This window comes from Aristolochia californica, unplaced genomic scaffold (genome assembly GCF_029961685.1).
Source record: "Aristolochia californica isolate CCGP_79_NKW_82.1479 unplaced genomic scaffold, dmAriCali1.0.hap1 SCAF_2, whole genome shotgun sequence".
NCBI classification, from domain to species: domain Eukaryota; kingdom Viridiplantae; phylum Streptophyta; class Magnoliopsida; order Piperales; family Aristolochiaceae; genus Aristolochia; species Aristolochia californica.
Window position 1 is genome coordinate 41879717 of NW_027181881.1, and position 18131 is coordinate 41897847.

Sequence of the window (18131 nt, forward strand, 5' to 3'; positions counted from 1 at the left end):
TGAGCATAGGGGTTGGCATTTTGTTTATTAAATAGACAACGGTGGCAAAGGCATGGGACCAAAAAGGTAATTGGAAGGGAGGAATGAAAAAGTAAGGTGAGACTAGTTTCAACAATATGACGATGTCGTCTTTTTTAATAGCCATTGTGTTCATGTGTATGGGGTGGTTAGGTGAGAGATGTCATTTAAAGAAAGGTAATTTTTTAGGCCCACATATTCTCCTCCATTGTCTGAATAGAATGTGATAATTTTTTTTTTTTAAAGTAATAATCCACAATGGCTTTGTAACAGTGAAAAACTTCATGAACTTCAGATTTTTGTTTGAGTGGGTAAAACCATATGTATTTGGTATAATGATCAATGAAAATGATATAGTATTTGAAACTATCTTGTGACAAAACCAGAGAAGTCCATAAATAAAAATAATAATTTCAAGTGGTTGTGTCGAGCTAAGAGATGAAGTTGAGAAAAATATTTTATGATTTTTATTGCAAACACATGCATGACATGAAAATTCTTTTGGCACAAAAGAAAAAAAGTTTAAATGATAACTAGAAGGAATGTGTATCAAAATGGGAAGAGCAGGATGACCTAATCGATGATACCAATTAGATGATGTGGTTTTGACTTGAGAGAAGGCGAGAATTGGAGAAGACATAGATTTATAAGTTGGCCACTCATACACTCCATCTCTAGTGTTGCCCGTCAAATGGATTATCCCCGTGTGAAGATCTTTCACATGAAAGGAAGATAGGAAAAATTCAACAGATACATTATTAGTAGTGCAAAATTGAGAGATATAAATTAGGTTCCTTTGCATGTTTGGTACACAAAGGACATCATTCAAAGTTAATGTAGTAGTGAGAGTTGGAAGAAACAAAAAACCAGTGTGGGTGACAAAGAGACTAGTATCATTGTCAATCATAACAATATTTGAGCCAGTATAGGGTGTATGAAGAGATAAGTTACTCAAGTCTTTTTGTGACATGGTGAGATACTCCACTATCAAGTAACCAAACCGGAATGTTGGAGGTGACGTTAGCTGCATAATGAGCTCAGGGCTGCCATAGTGTTGCCAAAGTATGAGAATGTAAAAATCCTATGTTAGTGGGTTGGATTGGTACGAGTTGAAATGATGGGCATCGCTTAGCCGAGTGCCCTTGGATGCTAAAAATCTGACAAAATCCTAGATATAAACGAGGTCGATGACATTTGGTGTAAGTTGGGGCACCTGAGTTGGTAGCCATGGTGGTGCCCGCATGAGTAGACATGTGATTGATTTGGCTAAGTCGATGTGTGTAAAATAGGTAGTGAGCTGGAATTGATAAATAGTGAACATTTTTTTTTTCTCGCACGTGTGAAAGTCACATGTGCGGCTCACTTATGCACTTCATCTTCAACCTTGTGCTTCATCTTCAACCTTGAAACTCCGTTCTAGTGGCTAGTTAGGGTCGACGAAGGTGTACGGAAGCTCGACCGAGGTGGCGATTTGCAGAGAAGGCGTTATGGGACGAGAGATAGAGGAAGCGATTAAAAATTGGAAGAAGGGGATTAATCAATCTACTTTGATACCATATGAGAGGATGAACTGAACAACACCTTTGCATTGATTTAATAGTGGTATTTACACGATTTACAATAGTAATCTCCTAATCCGTAGGGATAAATACAATCATCAAACCGAATAGATAAATACAATTTGAAACAGAGATCTTATCTCCTAATCCAAAGGGAAGATAAAATAATCTCTAATCTCTTTAGTTTAAAGGAGGGGTGGCCTAATCATGCAGAAGCATTGCATTCTTTATTGAGCAAGAGAAGCCGGAGTGAGATTTGTGAATTGATACTGCTGCTCCCTTGCTAAGATTAGTCCAGTCACCTGATTCTAAGAAAAAATAAAATGGTTAGGATGAAATCCAAGATAACAATTACTGTTAGTAGTGAACTTATTAATAGTGAGCAGAATATTTTATTGATAGTTGGGACAAGAGAAGTAATAGAAGTGGATAGAAAAGTAAGTCAAGGCAAGAGACTGCTCTTGAGGTAGAAAATTCTCATTTTTAGACGATAATGAGGATGATAGAGAAGGGGGAGAGTTCAGGAGTGAAAAAGACTACGAATGTTGGTTTGTTTCTTCTGGATTTTGAAACTGTGATGTTTTGATGCCATATGAAGAAACGATAAGAATAGAAACAATCTGAAACATTGTTATTCTGGATGGGTCTTGTCATGATTTGCTCAAAGCTCATGCTTTTTAACGTTAATTAAAGGATCCTGCCACAATGGAAAGCTTATTTTGATTAAGTATGAACTATGAAGTTCTCACATTAAATTCTCCTGGAAATTCAGTCGGACGTCAGTGATTAGTTTGCTGAGTAGTCAAGAGCTGATTCTTTAGGTTCAAGACTGGACAGCAACCAAAATAATAGAAACTGTTTTTTTGTTGAATCAATCAAATACCCTCATTAATTGCTTGGAATCGACTTTCCAGTCTCATAATGTGTTTATCATCCATGGTCAGGGAAAGGATTTTCCAACCAAGATAAAAAAAAAAAAAAAACTCTATTTATAGAACTTAAATCGTCATGCAAAGAAAATTTCAACAAAGTTATAGGTCAAAAACCCATCGAAAGAAAATGCAGGATAGTGTTCTTATTTCCAGCAACTAGAAGAAGCTAACATTGGCAACACTCGCTAAGATTTCTCCGGACACAGGTTAATTATGTACCTATAAATGCACTCCTTAGTACTGTGATTTCTCATTCCTTTTTCGTTTTTCTCGTTTCTGTTTTCCTTAATTTTTCATTTCAAGTTAGCAAAGAATTGTGAGAGGTAATGGGAACCAAAACTCAAAATCTCCTTCTCATATTACTGGTAGGTTTTTATTTTTTCACTCTGTCGTTGGCAACGGATGTTTCCTCTGACGGTAGAGCTATCATCATAAATGGAGAAAGGCGAATTCTTCTCTCAGGCTCCATCCATTACCCACGAAGCACTGCTGAGGTGAAATATCTTAACCATGTTTCTGGTTTTACCGAAGAAACTTGTTAAAGTCGTATATGCTAAATAGTTTTTGTTTGTCAGATGTGGCCTGATCTAATCCAGAAGGCAAAGGAAGGCGGTCTCGATACAATTGAAACGTATGTGTTCTGGGACGTGCATGAACCCCGCTATCGTGAGGCATGTTATTTCTCATCGATCTTTTTGGTGTTTGAATGTATTATACTTTCAGTCTGAGATACGTTCTGATTTCTTCTATAACAGTATAATTTCGAAGGAAATTTGGACTTGATCCGGTTTTTAAAGAATATTCAAGAAGCCGGGTTATACGCGGTTTTGCGAATTGGTCCTTACGTATGTGCCGAATGGAACTACGGAGGATTTCCTCGTTGGCTGCATCAGATGAAAGGAATTGAGCTGAGGACGGACAATGAAATTTATAAGGTCTTTTTGATTTCTCAGTACAAACTACTTGGTTCTTCTTCTAGTTTCTTTCTTAAACCAGTAAATTTCTTTGCAGAATGAGATGCAAAATTTCACCACATTGATTGTAGAGATGGTGAAGAAGGAAAACCTTTTGGCACCGCAAGGGGGCCCTATCATCATCACACAGGTCCGTTTATAATTCCACCTCTGCTTCCGTTCTCTTCCACTGATGACTATTATCTAATTCCTTTTTAATTTCGTTTGACAGATTGAGAACGAGTATGGAAATGTTGCTGGACCCTACGGAGAAAAAGGAAAGGCCTACATCAAATGGTGTGCAAAAATGGCGGAATCCCTTGATGTTGGTGTGCCCTGGATCATGTGCCAACAAGAAGATGCTCCTCCGCCGATGATCAACACTTGCAATGGTTTCTACTGCCACAACTTCCAGCCTACTAATCCCAACACACCAAAGATGTGGACGGAGAACTGGACTGGGTGGTTCAAAGCATGGGGAGGAAGCAATCCTACCCGACCAGCAGAGGATGTTGCTTATGCAGTCGCTCGCTTCTTTGAAAATCAGGGAACCTTCCAAAATTATTACATGTATCACGGAGGAACCAACTTTGGACGTACTTCTGGAGGTCCATACATCACAACATCCTATGACTACGACGCACCACTGGATGAATACGGGAATTTGAGACAGCCCAAATGGGGTCATCTCAAGCAACTCCATTCTGCCCTCAAATCCATGGAGAAGCTTCTCACCCAGGGCGAGGCTTCAAGAACAGATTTACAAGCTGATGCTTGGGTGACAAAATACACTACTAACGAAACTTCGGGCTGCTTCATCGTTAATAAGAACAGTGGCGATCTTGAAGTCAAATTCGAAGGAAACAGCCACCTAGTGCCCGGGTGGTCTGTTAGCATCCTTCCCGACTGCAAAAATGAAGCTTACAACACTGCTAAAGTCACGACACAGACGTCCTTAATGTCGAAGAAGCCGATCACAGACTCCCAGAAATTAACGTGGCAATGGTGGAACGAGAGAAATAGAGATGTCCTACGAGGAAAAGGCACATCCAGTAGAACGGGGTTAGCTGAACAGCTCATGACAACCGGGGACGAGAGCGATTACTTATGGTACATGACTACTGTTGAACTTAGTAAGGCAGACATCAAGCACAAAAAGGAATTTACTTTGAGTGTCAACACAACTGGTCATGTCCTTCATGCTTTCTTCAACAAAAAATTTCTTGGAACACAATACGGGGTCGATGGCACTTACAGGTTTGTATTCGAGGCACCAGTTCACCCAAAAGCAAAAGGAAACGTCGTCACTCTGCTCAGTGCAACTGTTGGCCACGCCAACTACGGTGCCTTCTTCGACTTGGTTCCCACTGGAATCGTACGAGGTCCAGTTAAGTTGATTCGAAATGGCGACGGGGGTGAAAATGTTACCTTCGACTTGTCATCGAACTTGTGGTCGTATAAGATTGGTATGGTCGGCGAAGATAAGAAGATCTACTCCGACGACTCTCCATTAGCTTCTAAATGGCATTCTGGCCGTCTTCCCATTAATAAGAAGTTGGCATGGTACAAGACTACTTTCAGTATTCCTCAAGGAGAAGAGCCGGTGGTTGTGGACTTGCTAGGTATGAGCAAGGGGCAAGCATGGGTGAACGGACAGAGCATTGGGCGGTACTGGACCAACTTCACAGCTAAATCGGACTGTGCTGGATGTGATTACAGAGGAGAGTACAAACCAGAAAGATGTCGGACCGATTGTGGTCTTCCTACACAAAGATGGTAATCTTCTCAGATCAAGAAGCATTTCTCATTTGATTGCCTTCCTCTTACTTACTTATCCATCTACAACTGTAACAGGTATCATGTGCCCAGATCATTCCTTAACTCAGGAACCAATACCTTAGTCTTGTTTGAGGAAATGGGTGGCAATCCTTCGGCTATCAACTTCCAAACCGTTGCAGTAGGAACTGCATGCGCTTCTGTGCCTGATGGTGGCAAATTGGAGCTCTCATGCCAGGGCTCTAGAACCATTTCTCTCGTTCAATTCGCGAGCTACGGAGATGCAACTGGGACCTGTGGATCCTTCCAAAAGGGGTCTTGTGACACTGACACCGCTTTGGCTGCAGTGAAGGAAGCCTGTCTTGGAAAATCTAGCTGTTCCATCGACGTGAATGATAGTGTGCTGGGACATAGCAGTTGTGGGGGTGGCATCCCCAAGAAGCTGGTTGTGCAGGCCACATGCTAAATCCGATGAGTCATGGGAGACCATTTGATAGGCTCTATCATAACAGACATTCTTGAATGTCATTTTTGACAGTAAGATGGAAGGTGCTACTCCATCTTAGTTTTCCACTGTTCCTGCCTCAGTAAATTTGAGACGGATTTTGTTTCTTTCCCCGCACTCTTGTCTCATAAGCTATAATCTTCTTTCATTTTGGCTCTTTCATGGATTAATTCGTTGGGTTAGTTGATAAATCTGTAAGAACATAAAAACCGAAAAAAAATTCACTATAAAAAGGTGTTTTTGATATTTTACGTTATAAGTACTCATGAAGGATGAATATTTCCTTCCCAGTAGTTTTTGTAATTTCCTAGCGCTTGTTTGATTTCTAATTGGACTAGATTCATATCCTCCATAACAAGCATCGGCCCCTAACAATCTTAATTAACCTAACTAACAATGTCGAACAGGCCTAATGGAGTTTGGACCAACTAATTGGACTGAATTTGACGTGTGGGGCAACGTTTTCAGTATATACAATACCCAAGCCCAATCCCATATTTGCGTGCCGATTTTACTACTAATGAAGTAGTATAATTATCTGGCATTGGAATGATCGATCACAGTTAGTGATCGATCGATCACTCCAATGCTAAACAAAAAAGGTATATTTTAAAAAACATGGGAATTTCTCTCTTAGTTATTTAAAATATTTCTAAGTGATATGCAATTTATATCTTAAAACTCCGATCTCACAAGTACTTAAGGAATATGAGTCAGAATACTCTCTTACAAAAATTGTCTGAGTTTAAATGTTTATTTATAATGCTTGAACTCGAATCTTCTCGTTGTCTTCTTTCTTGTGGGTACTTCTTCAAGAGATGTTCTTCAAATGTGCTTGAGGTCTTCAATTTGGCTTTGATGCTTTAGACCTTGAGATGCTCTTGAAGGTGAAGCATAAAAAATACTTTAGATTTGCAAGTTATTAGTTCAATTATATTTTATTATCATAAAAAACAATGTCTATGGTCAACAAAGAGGAAAATTCAGAGGTTCTCTACAATGAATATTTGCGATCCTTCGAGCTATTGTTCACTTAGTGAAAGATCTTCTAAAAATATGGGCATAAGAGGGTCTACAAGTACTTCTAGTGGGTCAACTTCAGTGCAGATCTTCATTTAGTAATTGTGAGGTCGAGTAAAGATTTAATTTTTTTTTCTTGAGGAAGAATTGGTTGACCAAAACCAAAAATCAAATTTGGATCTCTACCAAAAAGAACTTATTTGTCGACGTTATAGAGGTACAAAAGAGAAAATTTAATATATTAGGTTGGCAAAGAGAAAATGCACTAAAATATCCTATCACAGCAAAAATGACATGCAATATATTGGTAATTAAGTAAACTGTTTGAGCTTGGCTCAATCAAGTTTTTACTTGAGCTTGGCTTGAGCTCAAACTTGATATAAAGCTCGTTAAGTATAAGAAGCCAAACTTGAGATTTTCTAAGCTTGGCCTGCTAGCTTGTGAGCCGACTCATTAATATATATTTTTTTACCAAAATACCTTTTTACTCTAATTATTTTCATCAATTCCTTCTTTAGCTGGTTCATAGTTACTCTTATTTACCTCAAAAAAAGGGGTGGCATCGAGCCGAGCCAAGTTTGATTTAAATATTTCGAACTCATACTCGAGCCTAATAAATTTAACCGAGTTTGAGCTTAGCTCGAGCTTCAACATTCATTTAAAACTTTTCAAAAAATATATGTCTCGAGTTCGTGCTCCAACATACATTTAAAACTTTTCAAAAAATACATGTCAAATAAATTGTATATAAAATTATGCATACATTTTATATAAAATTGGGAATGACCTCTACTTAAAATTGGGCATAAGGGTGACATCGAATCCAGGAGTCCAAACCTTGTTCAAGCCAAGCTTGATTTAAATATTTCAAACTCAAGCTCGAGCCGACCCTAGCCTCGAACCTAAAATTGTAATCGAACTCGAGCCTAATAATTTTAACTGAGTTTGAGCTCGAGCTCTAGCCAAGTTTGAGCTTAACCTACATTTAATACTCTATATAAAATATATGTCAAATAAATTATATATAAAATTATGCATACATTTTAAAAAAAGAATGATAGGGGAGGTTCAGGATTGAATTTCAATAATGGATTAAAATGCACCAATATTAATCTTTTTTACTCCAAATGTTGTCTAGCTTGTTTTGAAAATTTTGAATTTGGCCATAAATTTACTATGGCCTCCTTAGTGCCCTTGGTTGAAAATTTATATTCTAGGAAAAACTAGAAATGTTTTTCCTATGATACATATTTCCAAAAAAAAAAAAACCTTTAAATAAAATCCTATTACTATTAGTGACTTATTAGAAAATTAAAAGAAATATTTTTAAATTTTTTGAGGAAACTTAAATAGACCTCTTATTGCCTCTTATAGGGAAATAAATAAAAAATAATAATCAATCTAATATATTACTATACTTATCGTTAATTTTTTAATCAAATAAAATGTCAAACACAAATTGCAATGAAAATTGCCTCATGCTAAAAGTATTACAACATCAACTGTCAAATACTTATTCAAAAAATTTCTATACGATTTTCTATCCCATCTTGGCAGGAAAATCTTACTTAGAAAATTATATGTTTTTTTAATAAAAAATTTCAATTAGAAAAATGTTTACAAAAAACACAAGACATTAATAGCCCCTAGAAACTTATTTCTACTAAAATGTATTTTCTATTTCTTCAAGAGCCATGTGGAAGGAGAGTTTAAGGAAAAAGTTTTTTTTTTCACTTTATGATCTTGCACATGCGAAATCGCACGTGTGAAATCATCTTCGGGGGGGGGGGGGGGGGAAGAGGAGAGGACTTAGGTATCTTGTTGTGGTTTTCCACGGAGATAACACGGAGGGAAGGGGGTTACGACGCCGGTGAGGACCTGTCGTCGGGGATGACGGAGGCGATGGTGACGGAAGCGGCGGTGACAAAAATAGAGGTGAAGGCGAGGGGAGGAAGAAATCGAACGGACGACCACAAAGGCGGTTGGCGAGCAGCTGTCGACGTCGACAGAGGTGGCGACAACAACCGACGGGAAGGGCTCAACGGTGATGAAGGGATGAAGAATTTTCCCCTCTCGCTCTCCCTTTTGCTCCTGCTCCCCTGCTCCCGATCCCGACTCATGTCGTTAACGAGCTGGCTCACGAGACGTCGAGCCGAACCTGGATTTTGTCGAGCTCGGCTCGTTAATTTAAACTAGCAGATCCCGGATCTCGAACTCGGCTTGAGATCCAAGGATACCGAATCGAATAGAGCCGGCTCGGTTCGAAGCCACCCCTACCTCAAACCTCAAAAGATGATCGATCGTTCAACCCTTTTAGGTCCTTCAATATCTAATATTGTTGTTTGCCAATGGAATATATACTATTGATGGAGAACTTTACTCTTTCTTTTAGATCTATTAACTTGGTTATTATACATTAGTATGCTCCATTACAAAGTCTAAGACTCCTATGTGATACCTTACAATTATGGTACCAAGGTCATCACAATATTCTCTTATTTATTTTTATTTTTGAAGTTTTAAATATAAGTTGAAACTCAAACTTGGTTAAAAATTTTGGGCTCCAGCTCGATTCCAATTTCAGGCCCGAGGCTGAGGTCAAGCTCGAACTGAAGTTCGAAGTATTCAAATCAAGCCAAACTTAATCATATGTAGGTTCGAGTTTGGCTCAGCCCGATGCCACCCTTACTCCCAAAGTACAACTAGTTGTGAATGTGTTTGATACCTTTGTTAGTGGGTTCTTAATGGGTAACCCTATTCTTTCTCTCTGTTAGCAATAATGCTATTATCTCTATTTTGTTAAAAAAATAATAAAAATTAAAAAAAATCAAAATAAACATTGTGATAAAAAAGAATGTACAATAAGAAAAAAATAAAATTTTAAGTTATAAAATTTTAATTTTAATTATTAAATGAAAATTTTAGGTACTTTTTTCCCTTAATATCTAATGTGAAATTTAAAATTATATGGGACAAAATTGGATTAATTGCAACTTTTAAGTGCCAACTGTTATTAAATTACAAGTGTAATTGATATGTTTAGAGGGTATGAGCGAGGAGACACGTCAGAGTAAGAAACAAAAGCTGACGCAAGCCTGGTAAGTGAAGCCGCGTGACGTAACGTTTTTTTCTAGAAAGATGTCCCAAGCCCGTGGCTCAGGCGTTTGACTTTGAACTAGGACTCAAGCGTCAACTTGCATTTTAGACGTGACCTTTTTTGGTGCAGACAAAATTGACACAGCGAGGTGGAGCCACAGCTTCCTCTTTCTGGACCCAACATCCACGTTTAACATTCGTGCAGCTACAATAATCGAACCATGCCTCCTCCTTTTATTTTCATTCAATTATCTAACTATAATAAACCCCCTCAAGGGTAAAATTATGCTTCATTTGGATGGTATTTATGACATTACAAAGCTTCAATTCTTCTGTAAAGTAGGAGAATACTCTGAATTATGTTAAATGAGACGCATTAATCCTCTTCATATGATTTGGAGACACCGCAGCGTTTTGATCGTTCCTCCTCTTATCAATCTTCTCACACTTTCATCACTGGCCTGCGTCACGGGAGTCGAGAAGTCGCACCCAGCAGAGTTCCATGGCTGCTTCTGTTTGAAAATCTAACCCACCTGAGAGAGCGACGGTCAAGAATTCTTATTCTTCCTACGCGCTCTCTCCACTCGCCCATGACCAGAAACCATCTCTAATGCAACTTTCCTGCTTATGACTTAATACGGGTGTCACATTTTCTATAATATTTCTATTTGAATTAAGGGGATAATTTTTTTTTAGCATAATCGTTTTGACATTTTTTAAAAGGTATTTATGATGTGACATTCATTAGCACACTATATATTCAGATAATTTCCTGAAAATGCAACATTACATCCACGTGCTGAAATGGACATCCGTGAAAGAGCAAGATATCCGCGTACGCGCGTATCCCTCTTCCATCTAGAGAAGACGAGTGACACGTGTCACGCTTTTTTGGGTCCGAGTTAGAATCAACACGCCTCCACTCTGCTTCAGGTTCAACGGCGGGAGCGGCATATAAGGCAGACACAGAGCCGCCAAACGCCAACAACAAAGCAACGCTGCTCACTAGTGAGGAGTGAGGACGACGGAGACCCAGAAGCTGCTGGAAAAAGAAAACAAGAATAACGAATCGTAGAATGAAGCCGACAGCCGATAAGCACTCCGGGAAGAGCGATCAACGCTTCAAGGGGGTAAGAAAGAGGAAATGGGGGAAATACGTGTCGGAGATTCGGTTGCCCAATAGCCGTGAGAGGATCTGGCTTGGCTCCTATGATACACCCGAGAAGGCCGCGCGCGCTTTCGACGCCGCCATGTTTTGCTTGCGCGGCAAAAATTCTGACTTCAATTTTCCGGACAATCCCCCGGAGATCGCCGGAGGACAGTTCCTCAGCCCGCCCGAGATTCAGGCCGTAGCCGCGAGGTTCGCCAACGACGCGCCTCCGGTGCCGGAAAAAGACACGTCTACATTCGATTCTATGTCGCCCTCCTCAGGTTCGGACGCAGGGTTTCTGGCGGATGGTGACGCGACTGTCGATTGGTCATCCTTCTTGGATTCTTTGGCTCCGCTGGATGTTCAAACCGGCACAAGCGGATCGGAATTCGGGTTTTTTCCGGGGGAGTTGGATTATATGCCGGGAGATATCTTCTCGCCGCTTGCAGAGGCGGATTTTGGGGCTGACAATAGCTACTCCCAACAATCCTTTCTCTGGAATTTTTGAGTCCAAACGAGGACTTGGTAGGCCGGCGAGTTTTAGTAGCCGGAGTAGCTGCCAATTCTCTCGGAAAAAAGAATATAGATGCGACTGGAGCTTCGGTTGTATAATTCCATGACCCATTTTCTCCTTTTGGTGCATTCTCCATTTTTCGGTGAATCACTGGAAGGGCCGATGTGTAACTTTGTTTCTCAATCCATTTCTGTATTAGGCGTCTGTACCCAATTCTCTTGTAAAGGTGTACGGTGGTTTTTTTTACCAGAGAAGAGATGATCGCTAACTCTGGTTATACCCAAATAAAAACACAGATTATTGTTAATTCAGCTCGTCTTTTCTATACAGTCCGAGTCTCTTCTCCATGTAAAGAAACAAGCTTTAATTAGCCTTTCTTTATCTCCTCATGAACAAGTGAAGATTTGGATTACGCCAATTACAAAATATGGCATCAATGAGTATGGAACTGGTGTGGAATTAGAGTTCCATTTCATGTTAGATAGTAATTCCACAGTTAGTATTGGGCTAATTACTGTTCATTGAGAATTTGACAAATCCAAAACTTTTGTAACTCTACTTCAATTCTTGAACATGTGAATTAGAATTCTAGTGTGGGGAAAAAAACACTCTTCATGCATTAAGATGGTAGGGGGCACCCTCATATGTACTTCTTATTTGAAGAGGAAGGGGAGAAGAGTGATGGTCCACCTATAAGCTCCTTCCTCCCTTGTCACTTCCATATTCCCCTAAATAGCTTGAGCCTTTAAATTGATAGAAACTATATAATAAATATGTTTTAATCTCTAAACTAATGTGGCAAAGTAATCAAATAGTTGTCTTTCAATTATTAAGTTATTTTATAATTTTTTTATATTAAACATCCATTAAAAAGAGCTTTAATCAAATTAATTTATATTTAAAATTATTTAAATTTTTAACTATATTAAAATAATTTATTTTCTTGTGTCTACTCTCTTTATTTTCATATTCCTTCATAATCATCTCATGGGTAAGAAAATTACCCATCGATTTCTCTAGAATAACATCTTTAACACTCCTAAATTCATTTATGGTTGTTACCCTAAGCATGCATTCCTTGGGTAGGCTTCTAAGTACATTATCAACATTTTCCTTGTCACTATAGGTGGTATCAAGCATGGTCAATTTGCTTAAAATTCCTTTGAATCATTCACTCATGCTTTCATTGGATTTACTAGGTTTCATTTTGAAGTCTTCATACTCATTAAGGGATATGTTCACTTTAGTGTCTTTTCTTGAGAGGTACCCTCATGGGTAACTTACAAGTATATCCCACACCTCTTTGCCACTAGATACACCAATGACTTTGGAGTGCTCTATAGCACATTCTTTTGGAGATTTCTCTACTTCTTTATTCCTTCTCTTTTCATGAGAACATAGAGTCCTTGTGTAGTAATTTCTCATTAATCAAAGTCATAACTTAATAGAAAGTGTTTCATTCTATACTTTCAAGGTTGTAGTTATTTTAATCAAAGAACAAAGATTTGTGGGAGACATGCTATTAAGTTGTGGAGCCTAATTAACACTTTACCCTCTGACGCGGATTGACCTTCACTGTGGGGGTTGGAAGGGACTTCAGAGGTGGAGCCCTCGTGCGGGTCTACTGTATATTGACTATTGTGACATTAAGGGTAGTTTAGAGATTTCATACTTGTAATCCGGTTATCCTAATTTTCTCTTTATATATGGGGATGCCATTATTTGGGTTTTATCACCTTGAAGATCATAATCACCGAGAAGGAGTTGCAGCTTGAGAGAGGTTAGAGAAAACACCTGTAAGTGTGTGCAATTTCTCTTGTAAACTATTCTATCTTTATAATAGATTACTACAGCGGTGGAAGACAGGACGTAGTCTTACCTTGAGGCAAGCCTGTATAAATCTTGTTGTTTGTTTTTTGTTCTTTTTTTTCTTTCTTCCGCAATTATTATTATTATTCTCGTTAGTTTGAAAGTAGGCCGTCTAATTCCTAACACATGCGACTCGCAAAAGTTTAAGATGAGCTAGAATGAGTTGTAGACGTATCTTTTGATACTTGACTTGAAGGTTTTACCAAACTTTTAGAGTATAATTACTCTAATACCACTTGTTAGATCCCGCTAAGGTAAGGGGTTGTAAATAGGTTTATAATTTTTAATAATTTACTTTATTCTAATAGCACTTCGAAATCAAGTCAATCAATTAGCACAACAAACTAATCATATAATCATCAATATACGAGAGATCTTTATAATGGTCCATAGTAGTATTTGAGATTATTAATCTACTCTGAAGGATTTTTCACCTCGGAGTTAAAAGTATTTACTTAATTTAGCTAAACGATATCTACGACAATAGACTACAATAGTCCAATCATAGCATTGGTCCAACCTTACAGTTGAGAACTACTAGGTGAATGCCTAAATCTATTGAAAGGATTTTCAACAACTACCAATATGCTTATCCACATTGATATTGGGTTACAAATGTAAGGGTTATTTATTTTTCAGTTTAAGCACAATAATACTCTTTAATTGATTACACTCAACCTAAGGTGATCGAAACAACCAGCAGTTCAGCAGCACAAGTAATGTATGGTTCTAGAATAAATGCCACATTAATGGCTACAACAATGTTGAATTTAATATGATTTGAGATTCCCTTGACACAAACTCAACAATTGATGATCTAAGTATTCAAATCAAAATTAAAAATACAAGCACTAAGATACAACTCTATAGAGTGAGCTATGAGATTTGGCTCCTTTTTGAGCTTTGGAGTAGGCTAAAACTTGCGGAAACTTGTGAGGACACTTGGGAGCTTTGAAACTCGCTTTGACAAGAGAAAGATTTCATTTGGACAAGTTTTTATCAACTAAAAAGGCCTCCAACAATTAAAAAATTAGTCGTTATGGTTGGATAATGACCATTTTGTTATTTAACATAAAATGATGAAACTCAAGTCTGGAAAATTATGAAAAAAATATGCACTAAATCCTAGTTTTGTTGTTAAACATGTTTGTAGGTCACTTACATATTTCGGAGACCTAAAAAATCTAGATCTAGTCTTGACATCCTTAGAATTTTTACTATAATAAAGGGTTGACTCCTTTACTAGGTTCGACTCTTTTTTCAAAGAATAGGAGTTGGTTTGCTTCTATTAGCATATACATGTAGTCAAATCCTTTCATAGGTTCAAATTCCTTTTTCTCTAGCAGCTCTTTACTTCATACAGGGCTCAAGTCCTTTCTTGGTTTAAAATTCTCTATTTTCAATGGTTGACTCATACTTTTTGAATTGATCTTCATTTTTCAAGATGATGCAATTGACTCGTTTGCATAGGGTTGACTCCTTGTGCACAAAAAAACTTAATTGCCCTTCTTTTGCACAAGCTTTACACTCCTATCTATGGTTAAATTATTGAGTTTGTTATCATAAAGATTATATTCCATCAACCTCTCCCTTTCTCTACATTTTCCCTCTTTTTAAGTCGTACAGGGGAGAGTTTTCTCACACCACAAGTGATTCAATTGATTGATTACGCAATTCAATTGATCAATTGATCAATTGGCAATCATGGGTTGATCACCATGCGAGTTTTGACCCATTCCAGGTCTTGCCGAGCTCTAACCAATACCAGGGACTAGGAGCAATTGAATCCAATGAATCAACCAGCTCTCTTTGGTTTTTTTCATATTAGGTCCTAAGAGTTCAAATAAGACCAACATTGGTTTCTTAAGAAGTGATCAATTTTGTGTGTCTACAATGTTATGAAAAACTAATATGATCATAAACACTAAAGAAATGATCAAGTTCAATAAAACTCAGATCAACTAGGTTGGATGACCACTAAGTTAATAATGATATCAATATGACGTCTTTCCTTCATAGAAATCGAGAGGGTCTTCTCCCTAATCTAAGAAATAGCATTAAAATAATGGTAATGGAGACATGGAACAAAAACAGGGAAAGGAAAGAAAAGCAAAGATACTCCGCATATGATAAATAAGCGACAGGAAACCGTTGCCGTTATTTTTCAAAAGAAGCGAAAAGCGAGGATTCGATACTCGTCAGTAGTCATGTCAACGAGTACGCAAGTAAAAACTCACGATAAACACGTTGGCTTATCAGGAAAACGGAGAGAAAAGTTTTAATGAATAAAGCTGCGGAAGGACGCAATTGCCGTTCTGGGAGGTCTTGTTGTCGTTCTGGGATCCTTCCAAGACCCATTTCCGGGCATTGAACACGTGCATTCCCTGAAAAAAGGTTAAAGAGGAGGGAAAGACAACGAATCGATTAAAGGAGTCTACTTTGATCGTGCGCGTCATCTCGGGGGGTTTATCATGAGAGTTTTTTTTTTGTTCCCACGTGGGTCTTTTTAGAGTGATGACTGCACCAGTTGAGGTACAGAAATTCGTAAACAAAGAAAATATAAAATAATAAAACAAAAAGGATATTAAGTCGGCCATCTTCTCCTTCTTTTCCTTTAGTTAAGTGAAAGAAAAAACTGGAAAAAACTTAATAAAAAAGTCTTATTGGCTACGAAGCTAAAGATTTCGAGTATCGGAATTCAGAAGCTCCACAGTCCCGGCTGCTGATACAAAGCGCCTCCGTCGCATGGATACTCTTCTTCTTCCTCCTCCTCCTCGGCTCTCGTGAAATAACATTCAAGAGGGGACGCACCATAGTCCGACCCAAATAACTCCATATCCGAGGCCTCGCTGCCGGACATCGACGTCGCCACGGGCGGCCACCGCGTCTGTTCTGTGTTGCTACCGCCATCCATCTGAAATTCCCTCGACGCACTCATCGTATCATTGGGCACCGGCGCTGACTGGTGCTCGTGTGCGAACCTCGCTGCGGCAGCTTGAATTTGCACGGGGGTCAGCTTCTCCGTATCCGGTATGCGCGGCGGATTGTCCGGGAAGTTGAAGGTCGCACCGGGGCCGCGTAGGCAGAAGACGGCGGCGTCGTACGCTCGTGCGGCCTTCTCGGGAGTGTCGTAGGATCCCAGCCAGATCCTCTTCCTGCTGTTGGGTAGCCGGACCTCTGCCACCCATTTCCCCCATTTCCTCATCCGGACGCCCTTAAACCTACTGCCACCACCACAGCTCCCGCCCGAGCTATCCCCCGTCTCCACTCTCGGCCGTTTCTCCGACGACGACATCGACGGTCTCAGGGTTTACTTGATCTCCGTTTTGAAATCTTTCAAAAGTAGATTTTTGGAGGGAAATAAAAAAAAAAAAAAAAACAGAGCAGTATTTCTTCCAGTCTCGACAGACTAGAATCCGAGCGCGAACATCTGGAAGGTCGGAGTGGGAGTGTGGCAACCGCGGCAAGTATTTATAGTGAAGCACGGGAATTAGAGTAGTGCCAAGGACAGCCTTCGGTCCTACTTAGGAAGTCAATGACATCTGGATGCCACATAGTCAAAATAGTCAAATAAAAGGTCATACGCGTCGGTTGCCGAGGTTGACAACGTGGTCAAATATCTGGGGTCTGACCATTCCCCTACGGATCGACAGCTGGGGCTGCCTCAGCCGTCCGACAGTGACATGGACTGATCAGGTGTGCGACGTGGCAGTACCCGATCCGCAGTGTAAAGATGCTTCCCTCCATAAGCTTTTTTAAATTGGTTTAGAGGCACGTGAGTCGTGTCTAATCTGGAATTAACAGGTAGAGCAAACAAAAATAACGAGGTTAAGGCAAATGACAAATTAGCTAAGATCGATTAACCGTCCTTTGCTCAAGCTTTTCCTGAACAAAAGGTCAAGATGAGGGATACCCCACACCCAAAGGTCACTACATGAGGCCCCACGTATTGGCTAGATTATGAATTTGTTAGTCCACGCGGACTTGTAGATCACAAACATCTATAACTAAGGTTGACCATAGCACCGTATGTCCCTATCCCCATCCTTATCTCGTCACCACCAAACTAGAGTAGAGGAGGAAGAAGTTTTTGCCCTTATCTTAATTGCAAAAAGGTTCATCCTTTTTCTAGCAAGTGCCCACAAACATTTCCAACAAGTCAATTTAGAGAGATTGTAAATTATTTGTCAAGTTATTCAAGGCTCTAATCATGTTTGCGCATGGTGATCGAATCAAATTGGACCAATATAGTCTACTGGAATTATATTTTTACATATAAAAAAATATATAATTGATTTATAAACTAATTAACTTATTTATAGAAATATATAAAACAAATCTGTTCAGTTATAACTATTGTGGGCGAACGAAGGTGTAAGAATTGATTTGGATAAGCATCATGGATGCTATGTGGGTCCCATGGTCAAAAAGTCAAAAGATTTTCTTGAGGTAAGCGCGTGCTGTTGTGGGCTCGAAAGGGTCAAAACCCGCGGACTGACCAGGTTGGCTGTTCTGTTTCATGCAATTTTTAGGCTCTCTGCTTCCTTTCTCCAATATACGAGGGCCGACACAACAGAATGCTTAATTTAAGCAAATCGCTCAGCTCAACAAAATGGCTCCGCTACTTGTTCCTCTCTGCGCTAACGTTCGCTCTCCTTCCATCCACCATTACAAGACGCTTCTGTAAAATTCTGATCCAGACCGCTCTCGCTTTCGAGAAACCGCGACAGTGGACTACT

The 18131-nt window shown here is 39.2% G+C and overlaps 3 protein-coding genes across 3 annotated transcripts; 2 read left to right on the plus strand and 1 right to left on the minus strand.

The window, feature by feature from the left end:
* Positions 1–2895: 2895 nt before the first annotated feature.
* On the plus strand, positions 2896–5704 carry LOC137956768 (beta-galactosidase 7-like). The gene is made up of 6 exons (XM_068804385.1): positions 2896–3003; positions 3085–3180; positions 3265–3444; positions 3521–3613; positions 3695–5238; positions 5317–5704. The coding sequence occupies exons 2-6, from the start codon at positions 3085–3087 to the stop codon at positions 5702–5704; spliced, it is 2301 nt and encodes a 766-aa protein (XP_068660486.1). The 5' UTR covers positions 2896–3003.
* A 5231-nt stretch (positions 5705–10935) lies between these two features.
* Positions 10936–11517, plus strand: LOC137955090 (ethylene-responsive transcription factor ERF017-like). Its single transcript, XM_068801964.1, has one exon. It carries the CDS (start codon positions 10936–10938, stop codon positions 11515–11517), a length of 582 nt encoding a protein of 193 aa, XP_068658065.1.
* Positions 11518–16090: 4573 nt separating this feature from the next.
* LOC137955091 (ethylene-responsive transcription factor ERF017-like) lies at positions 16091–16687 on the minus strand. Its single transcript, XM_068801965.1, has one exon. The coding sequence runs from the start codon at positions 16685–16687 to the stop codon at positions 16091–16093; it is 597 nt and encodes a 198-aa protein (XP_068658066.1).
* Between the last annotated feature and the right edge of the window lie 1444 nt (positions 16688–18131).

Bases quoted from the DNA above. Each gene is read 5' to 3' on its own strand.
- LOC137956768 (XM_068804385.1), top strand. From the start codon at position 3,085: ATGTGGCCTGATCTAATCCAGAAGGCAAAGGAAGGCGGTCTCGATACA. The intron at 3,445-3,520 runs GTCTTTTTGATT...ATTTCTTTGCAG, and splicing joins CGGACAATGAAATTTATAAG to AATGAGATGCAAAATTTCAC. The intron at 5,239-5,316 runs GTAATCTTCTCA...CAACTGTAACAG, and splicing joins GGTCTTCCTACACAAAGATG to GTATCATGTGCCCAGATCAT.
- LOC137955090 (XM_068801964.1), top strand. From the start codon at position 10,936: ATGAAGCCGACAGCCGATAAGCACTCCGGGAAGAGCGATCAACGCTTC.
- LOC137955091 (XM_068801965.1), bottom strand. From the start codon at position 16,687: ATGTCGTCGTCGGAGAAACGGCCGAGAGTGGAGACGGGGGATAGCTCG.